Source organism: Glandiceps talaboti, chromosome 22 (assembly GCF_964340395.1).
Source record: "Glandiceps talaboti chromosome 22, keGlaTala1.1, whole genome shotgun sequence".
Taxonomy (NCBI): Eukaryota; Metazoa; Hemichordata; class Enteropneusta; family Spengelidae; genus Glandiceps; species Glandiceps talaboti.
The window spans coordinates 9,306,698-9,322,890 of NC_135570.1; the positions used below are offsets into that span (position 1 = coordinate 9,306,698).

The following is a 16,193-nucleotide window of genomic DNA, read 5'->3' on the forward strand; positions in this document are numbered from 1 at the left end:
TTATATACTTCAAGTATATTTTTTATCATTTGTTTCTCTGTACTCATCCTTAAAGATGGACGTCACGTGACAGTTATTGGTATACCGTACAATGTCATTTATTCCCAAGTGGCAAAATTTGATGAACATTCGTGAGATGATTAATTTGTTTTATTGACAATATTTACATGATGACCTTATCTTAGCTATCCGAAAAATTATATCTTATATGTGTTTGTACAGATGTACAGGTTTTACACTTTTAGTAAAGTTATAGGGGAAATAACTTAATTGTTGTCACTTCTTTGTTTTTTGCTGTAAAATAGAATCTACGTAAGTTTCCTTGTTCACAACAGTATGAATGTTTTTCGTTGAATTAACTTCCATGTAAAGGTGTACCCTGAATGTGTTTTATTCATCAGACTCTTTCTTTGCAATAGAAAATGAAATCATTTACATATTAAGTCTTGAAACAGAGTGTAGTCTGGCGTGACAAAAATCTTACCAACATTGCTACACGTTCTTTAAGCTATCTTTACTTACTATGTGAGCCCCACCCTTACATGTAGGAATAAAAATGTAACAATTTAAAAAAAAATTGTGACAAAATTTAGTCATGTTTGTAAACTTTTGTCGAGGCAGACGATAAAATGTTGCTAAGATTTTCGTCGAGTCAGTGTGACGTTGTTTCAAGTTAAATGTCTTATATTGTATTTTGATAATCTTTAATGGAGTGCTCCCATTAAAAATGGTGGCATATTGTTGTATCTAGACTACAGAAGCGTGTATCGTTGTCACGTGATCGACAAGACTTCACAATGACCTGATGGACATCTTGGTTGTATTGGTATTCTTTGGCCATACAGAGAATTATTCTAGGTTCTCAATAAAATTCTACTTTTATGTATGAATGGTGGCAATTTGAAAAGAGACAATTACAAGTGTGTAAATATTTTAACTTATGTTAGAAATGGTTTCGATAAATTGGGTAACGTTTGAGCAGTTTATTTTCAAGATGGCGTATTCCATTATTTTATATATTCATATGGACGGTATCACCTTTATATCGTCTACCATATATTACTAAGGTTATACAAGTTCATCGACACACGACTGTACTTCATATATATTTTGTGGTGAAGGTGTATTTAACAATTTATGAAATATACTTCAGGAAACCTTGAATATCTGTGGAAAAACTAATATTGTTGTGAACGGACGGTGGGACATTGCCAACATGTAAGCTTAGATATCTAGACACCAAGAAACGCAATTACGGTTAACTTTTGTTTTAGAGTTGTAAATATCGCCTCAGTTTGTACATCAATAAATAGTATAAACCAACATAAATGTTACTACCTGACTTGTGGTTACATTGAGGTCAAATTATGATCTCGCACAGGGAAAAATGTTATCGGCGTGATCATTTCCCTATCGTGATGTATAATTTATGTGTATATTTGCAAAAAAAATAATATAAGATTTACCAACACCAGCAATTCTAAGATATTTATCAAGGAGTAACATACATATATAAATTTTTACACAAGCTTACAGGATTTTGTGTTTTTATTTCAAATGTCTACATATATACTCATATAACACCGATACCTCATTGGATTTTGGATTAGAACGTCACAACGTAAATTCGCCGTGAAGGTATTTTCATTTAATTTCAAACGTTATTTACTTGACGTGTTAATTTTTTGACGCCTCCGTCACATAAACGAACCATATTGTAATCGATTTTGAAACAAATTAGGACATTCCATTTTCAACATCGAAAGGAAATGTTTCAATCCTTTTTCTCACAAGGTTGGTTGTTTTCTTCAGTTGGTTGTTCTTCGCCTCAATTTTCAACCGGACATTCGTTTCCAGAATGACTCACTAATCTCTGTTGTCATGGTAACACAGACGTACCGCACTCGTGCAGGTGCTTGAAATTTGCAATATTGGTAACCATTGCATACTATTAGGACGCATTATGTTCTAACACAGACCGCTTTCCTGCAATTAGCCCCATTATTTCATGGTATTGCATGACACACACATTGCCCTTTTTACACATTAAGGTAATTCACAAGGAAAACACACCGTACCATCCAAGATAATTTTCAACATCTCAGGCGATTTTAAGATGTCAAATTACCTTGATGTTTAGCGCGATACATTTTTACATTTTTGTAAGATAAACAACAACAAAAATGCAGATAATTAGACCAAGATACTTATTATGGTTATAGACAGTTGCTTGTGTATTTCACTTTGATGTTTACTAGTAGTTGTCTTTGTCTATCAGCTAAAACGGGCATGTCATATATATATATATATACGCTCTGCCACTGCGGTATAGAGCACTGTCTTAGCAGATTGATAGATTGATACTCACCGAGTTATATATATATATATATATATATATATATATATATATATATATATATATATATATATAATTATATATACACACACTACTTAATTCAAAAGAATAAGGATGTTATAAGTCGTTCGGTCGTCTAATGATCGCTGAGGCAGCGTGAAACTCTGATCTGAGTAATGACTTATTACATCCTTATTCTTTTGAATTAAGTCTATGATGCTATGCTACTAATATTGCATCGAGCACTGTTCTTTCCAGTCAGACACTTATGCTTATATATATAATATAATATTATAATATATATATATATTATATATATATATATATATATATATATATATATATATATATATATATATATATATATATATATATATATTGTCTTGTCCAATAGTTTGCTGACTCGGCGACTTATTCTGGTCCCGAATTTCGCTGACTTGGCATATAAGTAATATGACGAATTGGTTGTAATTACAACATGGATCTCCAAATTACTATAACTCAAGCTCGATCTGATGAACATTAAATTCTGGGCAACTATTCACAAAAAATACAATTTTAGTAAAACTAACTTTGATCTTTATTTTTTTTGTATTATTATTGCGTGAACCACCTGCCTCTATTTCCTGACCGACTAGACACAGGTAGAAAAGTGTTCTCGTTCACTGGCTTGTCATTCTCAGATGCTGCATAATTTATGTTGCTTTTGTCGCGAATTCCTCATAAAGGTACCAATTACGGAGTCATAATACACCCTGATGGATGAGAGAAAAATATATTCATTAAGTTGAAATGTTTTGTGACGTTAATCAGTCAACGTACATACCGTCAATGGTTCTATGGGAATAGTGAACTCGATTGCAAAAACCACTCGAGTTGATCATAGTCATACCGACATTTCGTAGAAATTACAACTATTTTACTATCACTTTAAATATAACCTGTAGAATTTGTAAAAGCAAACGAGAACAATGGTATCCGTGAAAGTTGTAACATTTCTTCTTTGTTTTAGAAAAAAGGATAGTTTATAGTTTCACAACAAATTTTGTTTGACATTTATAGATTTAATAAGAGATGATTTCTGTTTTCTATTGTCTTTATTTAATCTATTTGGGAATGTTAGTTAATGTTACTTTGTGTATGCACCGACCCCGCTAACAATAGCAGCCATTTGCATTTTAATGTGTTTTATGAATCATAATGTGGATGGATGATTGGTACATCGATATGTTGAACCTGTCTCCTTGGTAACAGTTTCTGCAAGCGTTGTCATGGCGGCAGCGTTAGACATGCCGACCGCACGCTTGGCGTACTTGAAGTGACTGTCGCCGTGTGCATTTTTGAGGACTCGAACGGAATTTTTTTCATTTTATTCGGATATGAAATGGGGAAAATAATATAATATTATCTGTACAATTTGGTGACGCAGCGGTTCTTCTGAGATAGGCTCCGGCTCCTGCTGATTTGCTTACGAAATTCTCCTAACCAAATTTGCATGTCAATCACGTGACGTCAACCATCCTGTCGAATACTGTGTTGTGAATATTCAGAGACGGGCGCCCAGCACACGAGTTCCGCAAGAAGACAACAACAAGTGCGACATTTCGTCGTCCCATTTTTGGGTTACAAGCGATCAAATATCGTTATTTGTAAATAAGGTTGATTTAACCGTGTAAGGAATCCTTGGGGCCGCATTTAGCCCACTGAAAATGAGCCAAACGCGCGTAAGTCCCTCAAATCGTCCAACTAGTGCTGGTGGACTGTCAGCTCACGACGAACTGGAAATGGATAGAATTGTGCAAGAAGAATTGGGCAGGAGATCGTCTAACAACAGACCAAGTAGTGCTCAATCCAGGCAAGCCTGGCATGACAACGATGGCATGGAATTGGATGATGGACCCTTGGACAACAGTTACGGACATGGAGAATATCCCGACGACGAAGCACCAACTGCCATGGAGAGTGAAGTTTACGTTGACGGGCATATGAGGGTAATGGATGCCCAAACCAAAGCAAAACTGGAAGAGCCACAGGGCTGTTGTAGTAAAGTTGGACGTGGTATCAGATGTAAGTATAAAACTGTTACAAGGTTTGATATAAATAAATGGATTATTGTCACAAAATTGATAATCTAGTTACAAAATTTCGAATTTATTGCTGTCAATTCCACCCAGAGAGTATTTTTAACGACGAACTTTGTACAAATTACAATGGTATCTCAAGCCAAGAAGCAATGAAAAGGCACAATTGTCCTGGGATAAGTGAGAGTAATTTGACTCAGAATAGCAGGTGTCAAAAGATTCCAAGCTGCAATCCTATCTAAAGACAAAGGGGGGAAAAGCGGCGACAGACAGATATTCGGTAATTAGTGGAAAGGGAAATTCTAAAGTTACGATCGCAGAAACTAGAAACGCTCGCGCACTTTCACAGTTTTACTCGCTGAAACTACTTCGATCAGATCGAAGCGTTCCCGAACACGCGGAGATTCTTCGGGATTTTTTCTGGATTGTCGCGAATTAATCAAGAAAAGGAAATAAAAGAGAGGAGGAATTTGACTCAAGGCCATGAAAATAGTTTTTGTAACTCCACGATGTGGAAACTCTTTTTGGAACATCTGACTCCTTGATGACAAAATGTCAGCTAAGTTCTACATACATCGATGCCAAAACCGTTGGACAAAATTACCCAAATGTCATCTCTGTTGGCACGACCGTTGGTATTATAACGGTAGTGCCAACCAGAGTAATTTGCAGATTTGCATGATTTAAAAAAAACAAGGTAGGTTTGAAAGATTGAACTTCTTTTTTTTCCTCTCAAATGATCAGAAATACTAAATGTATCACTTTCACGCGATGCTAATAGGACGTGACTACAGAAAGGAGGAGTTGTATACGAGTCACTACATTTTATTACACATATAAACATCGGTAGCTAAGCGATTCCTGAACTCATATTCCAGAATGTACTTCTGTGTTGGTGAGCATTAAAATGAACCACTTCTTACAGAAATACAGAGAACTATATGTCATGATATTGGAAGCTATCTGAAAAATGGCAATTAAATGTAAATGTTTAAAATGCTCAATTTGCTCTCAGATATTTCAAACCTGGGTTTTGTAGACATGTTTCCCAATCTTCAGTCATTAAGTAGATATAGATAATTGTGTTTTTCAAAAATACCAACTTTAATATGGAAATAATCAAATTCTGTTTGAAAATGTCAGCTAAACCATATGGATGACAACACATCTTTAGATATTTTTTTTCTTTTTTCTTGCAAATTCGTGGTTCAAATAGGACAGGTTTTTGCATGGTATGGTGTTTTATCAGCATGTAGGTTGTGTTTAGTTAACATGATACTGAAAAGTGATGCCAACTCCATACTCATTTTGGTATTTGCACACAGTACCCAAAATTGCCTAGAAAAATGTTAATGTTAGAAAATATGAACAACATATATGTATTTTGGTTAACACCTAATGGTAATATGATTATGTTAATTTACAAATTCTTCAAGCTCAATAGTGAAGCCCCAACAATTAGTATACTAATAGTAGCCTAAATTTGTGTTGGAAAATTTGCCTTTTTCCAAAAAAAAAGGGGGTGGTGGTGGTGGTGGTGGTGGTGGTGGTGGTGGTGGGTTAATATTCTGGTTAAGGTGGAACCAATTACACAATTACTTTAGGCCTATCCATCTTATAGGCAAATGAAAACAGGCCATGCAGAAAAATAAAATGCAATTTAATCAAGTAAGCTTGTTGTTATTTCTCTTCATATTCTTTAGAAATTAAGCTATGAAATAAATTATACATGAGCAAACACATACCAATTATCATTTATGATAGAAATAAAGTAAATACCAATGACTAAACTATCAAAAAAAAGTAATTAGGAAGTGATAATAGTAAAATTTGAAAACACGGTAACTTTTGTCCGTGATTGTGTTTTGTTTCTCTATTTTATCGGCAACAAATTTTCAAAAGTATGAAGAAATTTGATGGAAGAGGAAGATATGGAGAATGTAATTCAAGACTAGGCAAACATTTTCAAATGAAATTTTTTTTATTTCTTTAAAAAAATTTTGAAGTTGTTAAAAAGAAACTCATTAAAAAGTGTAATAGAGTAACAAAATAATGCAATTGGTAAATGTATATCGTAGAATATCACAAAATAGCATCTATCTTCATTTGTATACACCAGAAGCAGTGCAACAGTTGGTTACTAATAGTAATAATACATATAAACTGATTGATTAGAATTTGGATGCAGTACTTGTCAAAGACACTTCCCTTGTTAATAATCTTTCGTAAAAGCAACAAGAGCGATGGATTTTGTTAAATATGGCATATCCCTGAAGGATACATTGATTGTGGAATGAAAGACACAAGTGCGTCATTCAGCACAAAACCAGTGTAAGCTATTTTATGTATTGAATTTCATAATGATAATTTCAACCAAACACATTATTGAGTTTACTTCAAAGGCATACACATTGCATGTGAATAAGTAAATGCTTTGAGTCACGTTCGATCTAAGCTTTTGTGTACTAAAAGATGTATGCAAGGTAGTATTGATCAATAAAAATGAAGAAATTTCTTAGAAAAAGAATTACCTGAGAGATAAATAACACTCAATAAAAATTCCAAATTTTAGCTGGATTTTTAACATTTAAATTGTCTTGTATCCTCTGCATATATTGTGATGTCATTTAGTGTGTTGTACATAGGCATAAAATATCTGCAGAATTAATTTTTTGTGTGAAAAGGTTTAGTGAAGTTATAAATTATAGCTCGGCAAAACTATTTAATTTACTATATTTATTGCATAATTAATGTCTTTAATTGCATGTAAGCCAATCTTACACTTTGCTGACACTGACTGACACAAATTTCTTATGATGCATCAAAATTTGGTGTTGCTCTATCTCTTACTGTGTGGTAGAGAAAACTTACTTTTAATCATTTGGACACAGTAAAAATTGTCTCCCTACTAAAAGCTCATCGATGTTGTCGACTTGTTATTTCTTATAAATTCTTGAATTATGTTAATATTAATTTTTAACATTATGTGTAATTTGACATTAACATTTTGAAGTTGAAAATACCTTTAATTTTCACCAAAGAATTCCATGGATTAATTTTCATGATGAAAATAATGACGTAGTAAACTGTAATTATATTGCCTCTAGAATGTTGTTGTCTATATAATTATGAAATAGTTGCAGTTGGAAGTTGTTTGATTGTTGATAATTTGTCAACGGATATTTCATATTAGTAACAGCCTTCAATATTATGATGAACTTCATATAACACATACAAGTAAATAATGCTATCCACTAATGATTTCGTGTCAGAATGAAAATGACAGGAGTAATTCCAGATCTCGATGTTTAATTTCCTTTTCCAAATCATTTGTCAATTCTTGTGTTCGACAAAACATTGTGAGCTTCTAGTTTGTGCAACGAGGTTTGCGCAACGAGGTATCGATCAACGAACTAATCTCATGAATACGAAATACATACTCAATGTTTCCAACTATGTAGAATATCGTACCACAGCCTTGAAAGAAAGTGTTCGGCAAATAGATCAATATCATCTGGTTTTTCCCCCTCACCATTTATGCAAATGAGCTTCAACAATACATAACGGTTCGCGTTATCTTTGTCTTTCAGTGGTTACAAAGAATAGCCTAGAGGGCAAGGTGGACTTTAATCCGCACGCATACTTTGTCAAATTAGGATTTATCTTGTTGTAAATTTAGATTTTGTTAATTAACCAATAATGTAAGCAGTTCACAGTCTTTGTTTCATAAGTGTATTAAGACACTAAAATAGATTCAAAGGCCGGCTTTGCTATGGTTTTGTAGTGATTTTGTCTTTGAATAACCAAAGATTACTATGTGTATGAGCAAAAACAGACCAGACTACTTTTTTAATTTGATTAAATGTGTAACAATATCCTAAATCTGAAACTAAAAATATGAAAAAATGCAAGCCATTCATACCTCCTTATTTTTATATTGATTTTGGAGTGTTTTTAAGAAAGCAGTCTGTTTTTATGAGCTGATCAAAGTGAGAAAAAAAATATACTTTTGACATATCAAATGGTCTTAATATTATAAACTCAAAAAGTTAGAAATTGTTGTCTTTTTAAAAACAAATATTAAATAATAATATGAATAAAACAGTTTTGCTTATAGTTGGCACAGATACATTTTACAGTATAAACTAAGGACACAATCTGTTGTAAAGATTTAGATCATACATTTCTTGTTCATTATTGATAAACTGTATTTGAATTTAAAGAAATATTTTCTGTTTTTGACAGCACTATGGAGGACAAGACAAACAGAAGACACCAAGTCAGACAGGGAACTCCACGTACGAACCACTCTGAGAGAACTTATCATCTATTTCCTCTTCATCGTGGTCTTGTGTATTGGTAAGTCAAAAACTTTCAACTTATCTCTTGTGGTCTTATGTATTGGTTTATACTTATCTCTTCATTGTGGTCTTGTGTATTGGTAAGTCAAAACTTTCAACTTATCTCTTGTGGTCTTGTGTATTGGTAAGTCAAAACTGTTTATAGTTATCTCTTCATTGTGGTCTTATGTATTGGTAAGTCAAAACTTTCTATAATTATTGACTTTTTACTCACTTTTCCATCAAAATTTTGACATCATTATTTCAATAAATATTCATGTTATTCTGATATAGGAGAAATATTAGATGCGTTTAAAGTTTACAGACAGTTGTGTTGATACAATTTTTCTTGGAAAGTTTCTGAATAGTTTTTGGTGTCTTTGGTTCAGAGGGATAGGTTTTCATTTCATTCAGTTGTCTGTGCTGGATTTTGATGTGTGGGCCCCAAGCATACATGTATGTAGACCTAGTTTGCTATCTTGACTTCACTTGGGCGTTTTAGTCTTGCAACTTGAGTCAGCTGCACTTTTTTTAAAGTTGAACTATCATGACCTATTCTCACCAGATCCAATAAAACATGGAATGGAATTCAGACAAAGTTGATCTTCTGAATTGTTGAAAGTGATGTCAACTTGGTCCCATTTGATTTGATTTATTTACCAGTGTGCTTGGAGATGAGATAACACATGTTGTACACATTTATTTTGTCATGGACTTGAGTGATATAGCTTTTCTACCCTATTGTGCAAGTTTTATTTTGCCTAAGGGTATCTCTTGTAATTCAGGCAGTATTAAGATCTCTTTTTTGTTGTGTAATCAAATGGAGGCAATGACTGGCTTGTACACACATCTGCCCCCAGCATTCTGCACTCAAGGCTTGGGCAGATTTTACCAGTAAGAAAACATTTGTTGATTGAGTTGTCTTTGGCACAAAAGTAACGGAAAATGTACCCACAGGAACAATTTACTATACAGCAGACTGTTTTATAATGTTTTCAATTGTTGGAAGGTTGGTCCTTGTTAGATTTCATTTCCCTAAGTGGTGTGGTTCATTAAAAGTAAGTAATTACCAAACCATGCATGATTTAGATAATTTTGATGAATTTGCATGTATCATCATCATTCTTCATCATCACTGAACCAAAACTTTCTACATCTATCCAAAGGTGTTGCTATCTCTGTCCCTCTTGCAAGATTCATGAAACCAACAGACAATTATCAAAATATTAGATTATTGAAATATAAATGCCATCCCCGATGACAACCTATTGTTTGTATAATTATAAACATGATGTTGTATTTCTAATAATGATGAACTTTTTCAGTGTTTCCTAGCAACCGTTTTGGAGGAAAAAAGTACTTAACTAAATTGATATTAGCAATGAAATATCCAATAACACTGGTATTTCTTTGTTGTTCAGACTTGCTTGATTGCGTTCATTATATTTACTCATTCAGCTGGAAATTTTTCATTTTTATATTATAGTTAATTTTCTTGTGTATGACCTTCAGATAGTGTTTAGCAATGCACACACTTGTATAGGCCGATAATATCATTAATGCATTATATTATTTTAGGGGGGGGGGGGGGGTCAGGAATGTTTTCTCGTTAGTGAATAGGATTATGGAAATTAGAGTAAAAGAAATGTGGAAATGATCAGAAATATTGTAAATTTATTTGGTTATCCCAAATGCTCAGAAAAAATGAAAATTTCTTGCATTTCACAAATTTTTACATTTCGAAAATATGGTTTTAAAAAATTGAAGAATTTACATCAAATGGTGTTGATGAGTTTTATCGAGAAATTTATAAATGAATTGTGAGAGTAAATATATTTTATATCACATAAAAAACAACATAGACTCTTTGAATTTATTCCCATGATATTTTTCCTTTGTATTTATACACACAATTAAGATGGAACATTGCATGAATGTTTAATGAAGAGGAGAGGTAGAATGTTTCAAGCGTACACGTTCGTGTGAGTGCCAATCAATAGTTCTTTGAATACCGTCTTTCCGGCACTATTTCACAACGCACCTGTTAATGTACAAGACTTGTCCTATGTAAATTAGCCTCGTCATGGCAACAGGTGATGACGACATTCATTGCAGCGAAATTACTTTGCTTCTTCCTGATGACTGTGGCTGAGCTGTTCACTTTTCTGACAAGGGACTAATGCAATGGGAGATTGTTTCTTCATGTGACTTGTGGAATAAAGGGAAAAAACGTACAATGTTTTTGATCACAACATTAGACTTTGTCATTGATTTTACTTTGTAATCTTATTTGCAAACTAAAGGACGTTTTCAGTCTGAATAATTTATGAATTTGTAATTGTTGTGAAAAGGGGTTGAGAGAGTATTGATTAGGCTGTTTTTAGGTGCTTGCTTCATCATTTGTTGTGTTAGGAGAAATAGGAGGTGATCAGAAATTAACGGCAACAGGTTTCACAACATTCTTGCACATTTCAAGGGATAACAAACGGGGCACACTTTGCAATACAAATGACATCATTTACATAGCTGGTGTCAGTAACTATGGGCAACCATGAGTTTTCCATGCATAATACCCACTGGATATTTGCCGACTTTCCAGATACACACAACACAAACACTGCTGTAACAACTTTAAGACATCAAGTGATTGAATAATGTTTTCAAACTGCAGACAATGGTTTTTTTTTGCCGAGTTGAAGTTTTAGCCCTGATTTGTAACACCATATGCAAACTATATATTTGATGAGGTATTTTCATGCAGTTGTGTTTATGTAGGTTTTTCTTGGTATATACGTATCCATGTTCTCATTTCTCATTTGTCATTAGTCAATTAGGCTGTTCACTTGAGGCTTTTATCGACTTCAGTTTTGTGTTTCACATCACATTAAGTGATTTTCACTTTTGTTGGCCATAATTTCCTCAACAGTTTGAGTAATAGGTATTTTTCTTTGGCTGAGTGCTGAAGTACAAAAAAAAAATACATACATTGTGTACATGTACTTTGTGTGTTAAAGTAACTTGTAAATAATAATGGTACACAGTGTTCATAGTTATTTTCTCTTTCAAAGGACACAATTTTATAGCTTTTGCCATAGTTTGTGGTTTAATGGAAGTGTCAAAAGTCAAAATGTTGTCAGAAATGACAAATGTGTCCACCAGTGTAGCTGAATAAATAGACACGAACAGAGGATACTGTCTTGCCCTTGTAAGCTTTGCCTGTAGGTGACCGATAATTTCAATAAAAACACCAAGTTTTGATCTCCATGTGATAAATCAATTGATTAATTAATCAAATACAATTTATATTGTGCTAGCTGCCAAACCACAGTTCTGCCCAGTTGTGCCTTAAAAGAGTCAATCTATATGAAATAACAGTGTAAATGATGTACCGTTAGTCTAGACGCTATCTGTGGCTTTGAATCTCAAGATCTCACTTCACAAGGAGATATTTGAACCCTTGGATAGCCTGTAGACTTATTATGATGGGGCTGGAAAAGAAAGTCAGTCAGTCTTGGCAGTAACTTATGTATAAATGTAAGAAGTAATTACACTCACACACACTCACACAGACTTGTCAAGTCAAATTATTTGACTGGTCAAAATAAGGTTTATGGAGACATTTTATTCCTTTTGCTCCTTTTGTTTTTCATATGCGATAGGGTAAGTTGGAAAGCAAAGGAAATTAAAAAATTCTCATATTTGGATCTAAACATAGTTTAGTAATTATGTCAAAGTACGCAAAGTTTTTGAGCACTATGGAACATGTGTGAAGGTGATACAAATCAGCTGTATGCTAGAGAGTTTAACCGTATTCCTATCCATTGCCCATACTCCCTAGCTTGAATAAAAATGTATAGCTGTGGTACAATGAGTCAGTATTCTCCATTCATTTGAAGCTTTGACTATTTATTGTGTACCATTCATTCATTGATGGATGCCACACACATGCAGACATTTGAACATGGAATCAAACACGGACAGAGAATAGAGTCTAATTACAACAGACTAGAAAGAGCATGGCATCAAATGAGATGACACTTCTTTGAAATATAGTATCTGTGGAACACATACTGACTCTATGTAATGTGAGCATGACATGACTGGCCATGGGTTGTTGGTGGCAGAGTGGTTGATTCATTCACTCTTTCTTACTCCAGCTAGAGTTCAAGCCTCCTTGGTTTGGATTCAGTTTACGATACAACATGCTATGTCTGTCATCAAGAACAGTTGCTCTCAGTTCAACCTTAGAGACAAGAAGTAAACAAATGTGTAACTGTTCCAGACACTATTCCAATAGGCATGGCCTTCTCTGAACTACAAAGTTAGATGACTTTCAGACCCGTCCAGCGTGAATCTGTAATGTGAATGACGTTCTCGGAACTTTTAAGTGTAAGAGTAACTCTCAGAACTGTCCAGTATGAATAAAAAGATAGTTAGTGCTCTTGGTAAAGGCAGTAGGTAGGTAGGTAGGTAGGTAGGTAGGTAGGTAGGTAGGTAGGAAGGCAGGTAGGTCAAATCTACCTGTGTTTACCAGATGTTTTACAGCACACAGAATTATCATGAGTACAATTATTGTAATTAAGTGTACAGGAAACTATACCAGTTTAACCGTATATCCCCTTCTCTGTTGACAACTTGTAGCAAAACCAGTGTTATTACAATGAATCTGATATAATGTGTTTGTTTAATTGACAGTTACATTTGGTATGACCAGTTCCACCATGTATTACTACACCAAGGTGATGTCGGAGCTGTTCTTGGACAGTCAGTTTCCTGATACAAAGAACACATACCGTGGAATGACCAACATGATGGATTGGTGGAGGGTGGGTATCTAGTTTGTAGTTTGTAGGATAGAATTCAAAAATTCCTAGTCTCATTTGAAAGATTGACTAGTATTGAGATTAGCATGTCTCTTGATATTTGATAAATATGGTAAATATAAACAGATGTATACATGCATATGTGTGTTCACATGTAGATGTAATATGTATGTGTGTGTGTGTGTGTGTGTGTGTGTATGTGTGTGTGTGTGTGTGTGTGTGTGTATGTATGTATGTATGTATGTATGTGTGTATGTATGTATGTATGTATGTATGTATATATGTGTGTATGTATGTATGTATGCATGTATGTATATATGTATGTATGTGTGTGTGTGTGTATGTGTGTGTTTATGTGTGTACACATATGTGGGCATGCTTGCATAGATGTGAGTATGCATATGCGTATGCATTGGTGCTTATATACATACATACATTATCTGATAATGATTATCATTACTGTGACTGTAAATATATGTATGAGTGAGTGAATATGCACATAAGTGTATATGTATGTGGCATTCACACATTTGTGAGTATACATATATACATACCAGTGTATGCTGTGTACACTTGTATATTTGTTCAACAAGGGATGTACCAGTAGGACCACAATTTTGTTCAAAACTATAATGAAAAGTGATCACACACACTTGCTAAAAACGACATTTGATGTTCTATTTGGAATGGGGAAAATAGCAAACTGTTCATTCTCCCCTCAGAATGTGTATTTTTCTGATGGCACATGCTTTCAGTCACACTGAAAAACTCTTTTAAAATGAAGACTTGGCTAGTGTTACAAATTTTGATGTCTCTAGACTGATTCACGATTATGATGACAACAGTGTATTACTTACATATAGTATGTACATTGAGGTTATAGTACACAGTCCTTTCTGTGGTCGTGTAATTCAATCTTCCAATCATCCCAAAGCAATGGTTAAAAACTGTCTTAGATCAACAGTTGAATGTTGATAATAGAAATTTCTTGCATAGAAGAAAGATTACGAAAGTACCGTCTGAAATTCATCTCTTGTAATGACTCACAGACTAGTTTAATTTACAGTGGTGACAACCATTCTGCTTGGATTTGATTAGCTGTGATGTGTCCTTACTAAGTTTCTGTTAGCACTATTTAGTTAGGAATGAATACTAACTAGGAGATAGCATTGAAAATAATGAAGTAAACCTGTAAAAGTTTCACCATATAAAGCATGCAACTGATGATGTACAGTGTATATGCCTACATTGTACTTGACAACTAGAAATAAATTATCTTTGGAATCAGGGTGGGATGTCATAATGATTCATTTAAAAACATACTATGGCCATATATGTATAGAATTAGATAATATATTTCAGAACAAATATATATCTTTTTAATATAATGACATTCTTGTCGTAGATTTTAAGGGAGCTATGGTACATAGTCACGTAAACTTAAAAAGTAACACAATGGATGCAATACAATACTGAAACTTATAAACTGTCTGTAAAACATACAATGGAAATTTTCCTTCTGACATCACAGAATTCAGACTAGTGATTCATAATTATATCATTTATTTTGGCTGCAAAAAATGATGTCAGCTAAGAATTAAAGTGGCACAAGCTGAGTTTATAAGCTTTTTGCTCAGGTAAAAATACTTGCAAAAGAATTAATATAAACTATTCTAGTATAATGTTAATGTCTATGCATGTCTTCTATGACATGGCATTGTTAGAACGGTTGATTGCAAAGTAAGGATTTCCTGAACATTTTTTCTATGAATGATGAATTACGTCATTGGATTGTTTGTGGTTATAATCCTAATACCAGGTTTGAGTTCTGTCATTTGCAAGTGGTTGGTTAAGTATGCCTTTATACAACACTGTTAGACTGTAAGGTACACCGTGTTGTTCAGTGCTATCAGAGCTTCTTAACCAGTGATGAGTACTGACTGATAGCGTGGCATGAATGTCTGTATCGTACAGACTACAATACTGTTAGTACCATTGGAATATATGGTAAAAACTACTCCCACATATACGCTCAGCTTGTGCTGTTTAGTATTGTTGGAATACACAAGTTGACGTGAATTCATATTTTGGTTGTTACGTGTAAATGTAACGAATGAATCCTATGTAAACTTTACAACCATACACCACAGTCTAATAAATTATGTGGCAGCATATCAAAGAACACAGTGATCAAAATCACACAAACCCTGGTGAAGTGATTAGTAACATACACAAATATGATCAAGTAGGCATGTGTTGTTAAAGTGGTTGTATGGATGAGGATTGCGTATTTCTTTCAATGTTTGGTTTATGAAACAATTTTATCATGGCATCCTACTTGAAAAAACAATGTGAAACAACATTGACCAGGTGTGTTTGTAACTCAGTACATAGCAAAAGGTTATTTAAAAAAATGTGGAAAAAGTTTGTTATTGTACATACAAGAACAAATATTTTACACATTTTATTAATCTTTTTTTTGTAATTTATTGAGTTACAAACAAGAACTTCGATCTATGTTGTTTTACATTGATTTTTCAAGTAGGATGCCATGATAAAAAAAATTGAAAGTATAAAGATGTTAACATCAAAT

At 33.6% G+C, this 16,193-nt stretch overlaps 1 protein-coding gene across 5 annotated transcripts in view; it reads left to right on the forward strand.

Annotated features, from left to right (window-relative positions):
* The first annotated feature begins 3,905 nt into the window (after positions 1-3,905).
* Positions 3,906-16,193, forward strand: part of LOC144452112 (polycystin-2-like protein 1) — a 32,655-nt gene continuing 20,367 nt past the window's right edge. For all 5 annotated transcript variants that reach the window (XM_078143129.1, XM_078143130.1, XM_078143132.1 and 2 more), the window contains exons 1-3: positions 3,906-4,423; positions 8,683-8,796; positions 13,473-13,603. In XM_078143129.1, coding sequence (XP_077999255.1) covers positions 4,066-4,423; positions 8,683-8,796; positions 13,473-13,603 — 603 coding nt within the window. In that variant the 5' untranslated portion in view covers positions 3,906-4,065. The remainder of the gene's footprint in view (positions 4,424-8,682; positions 8,797-13,472; positions 13,604-16,193) is intronic.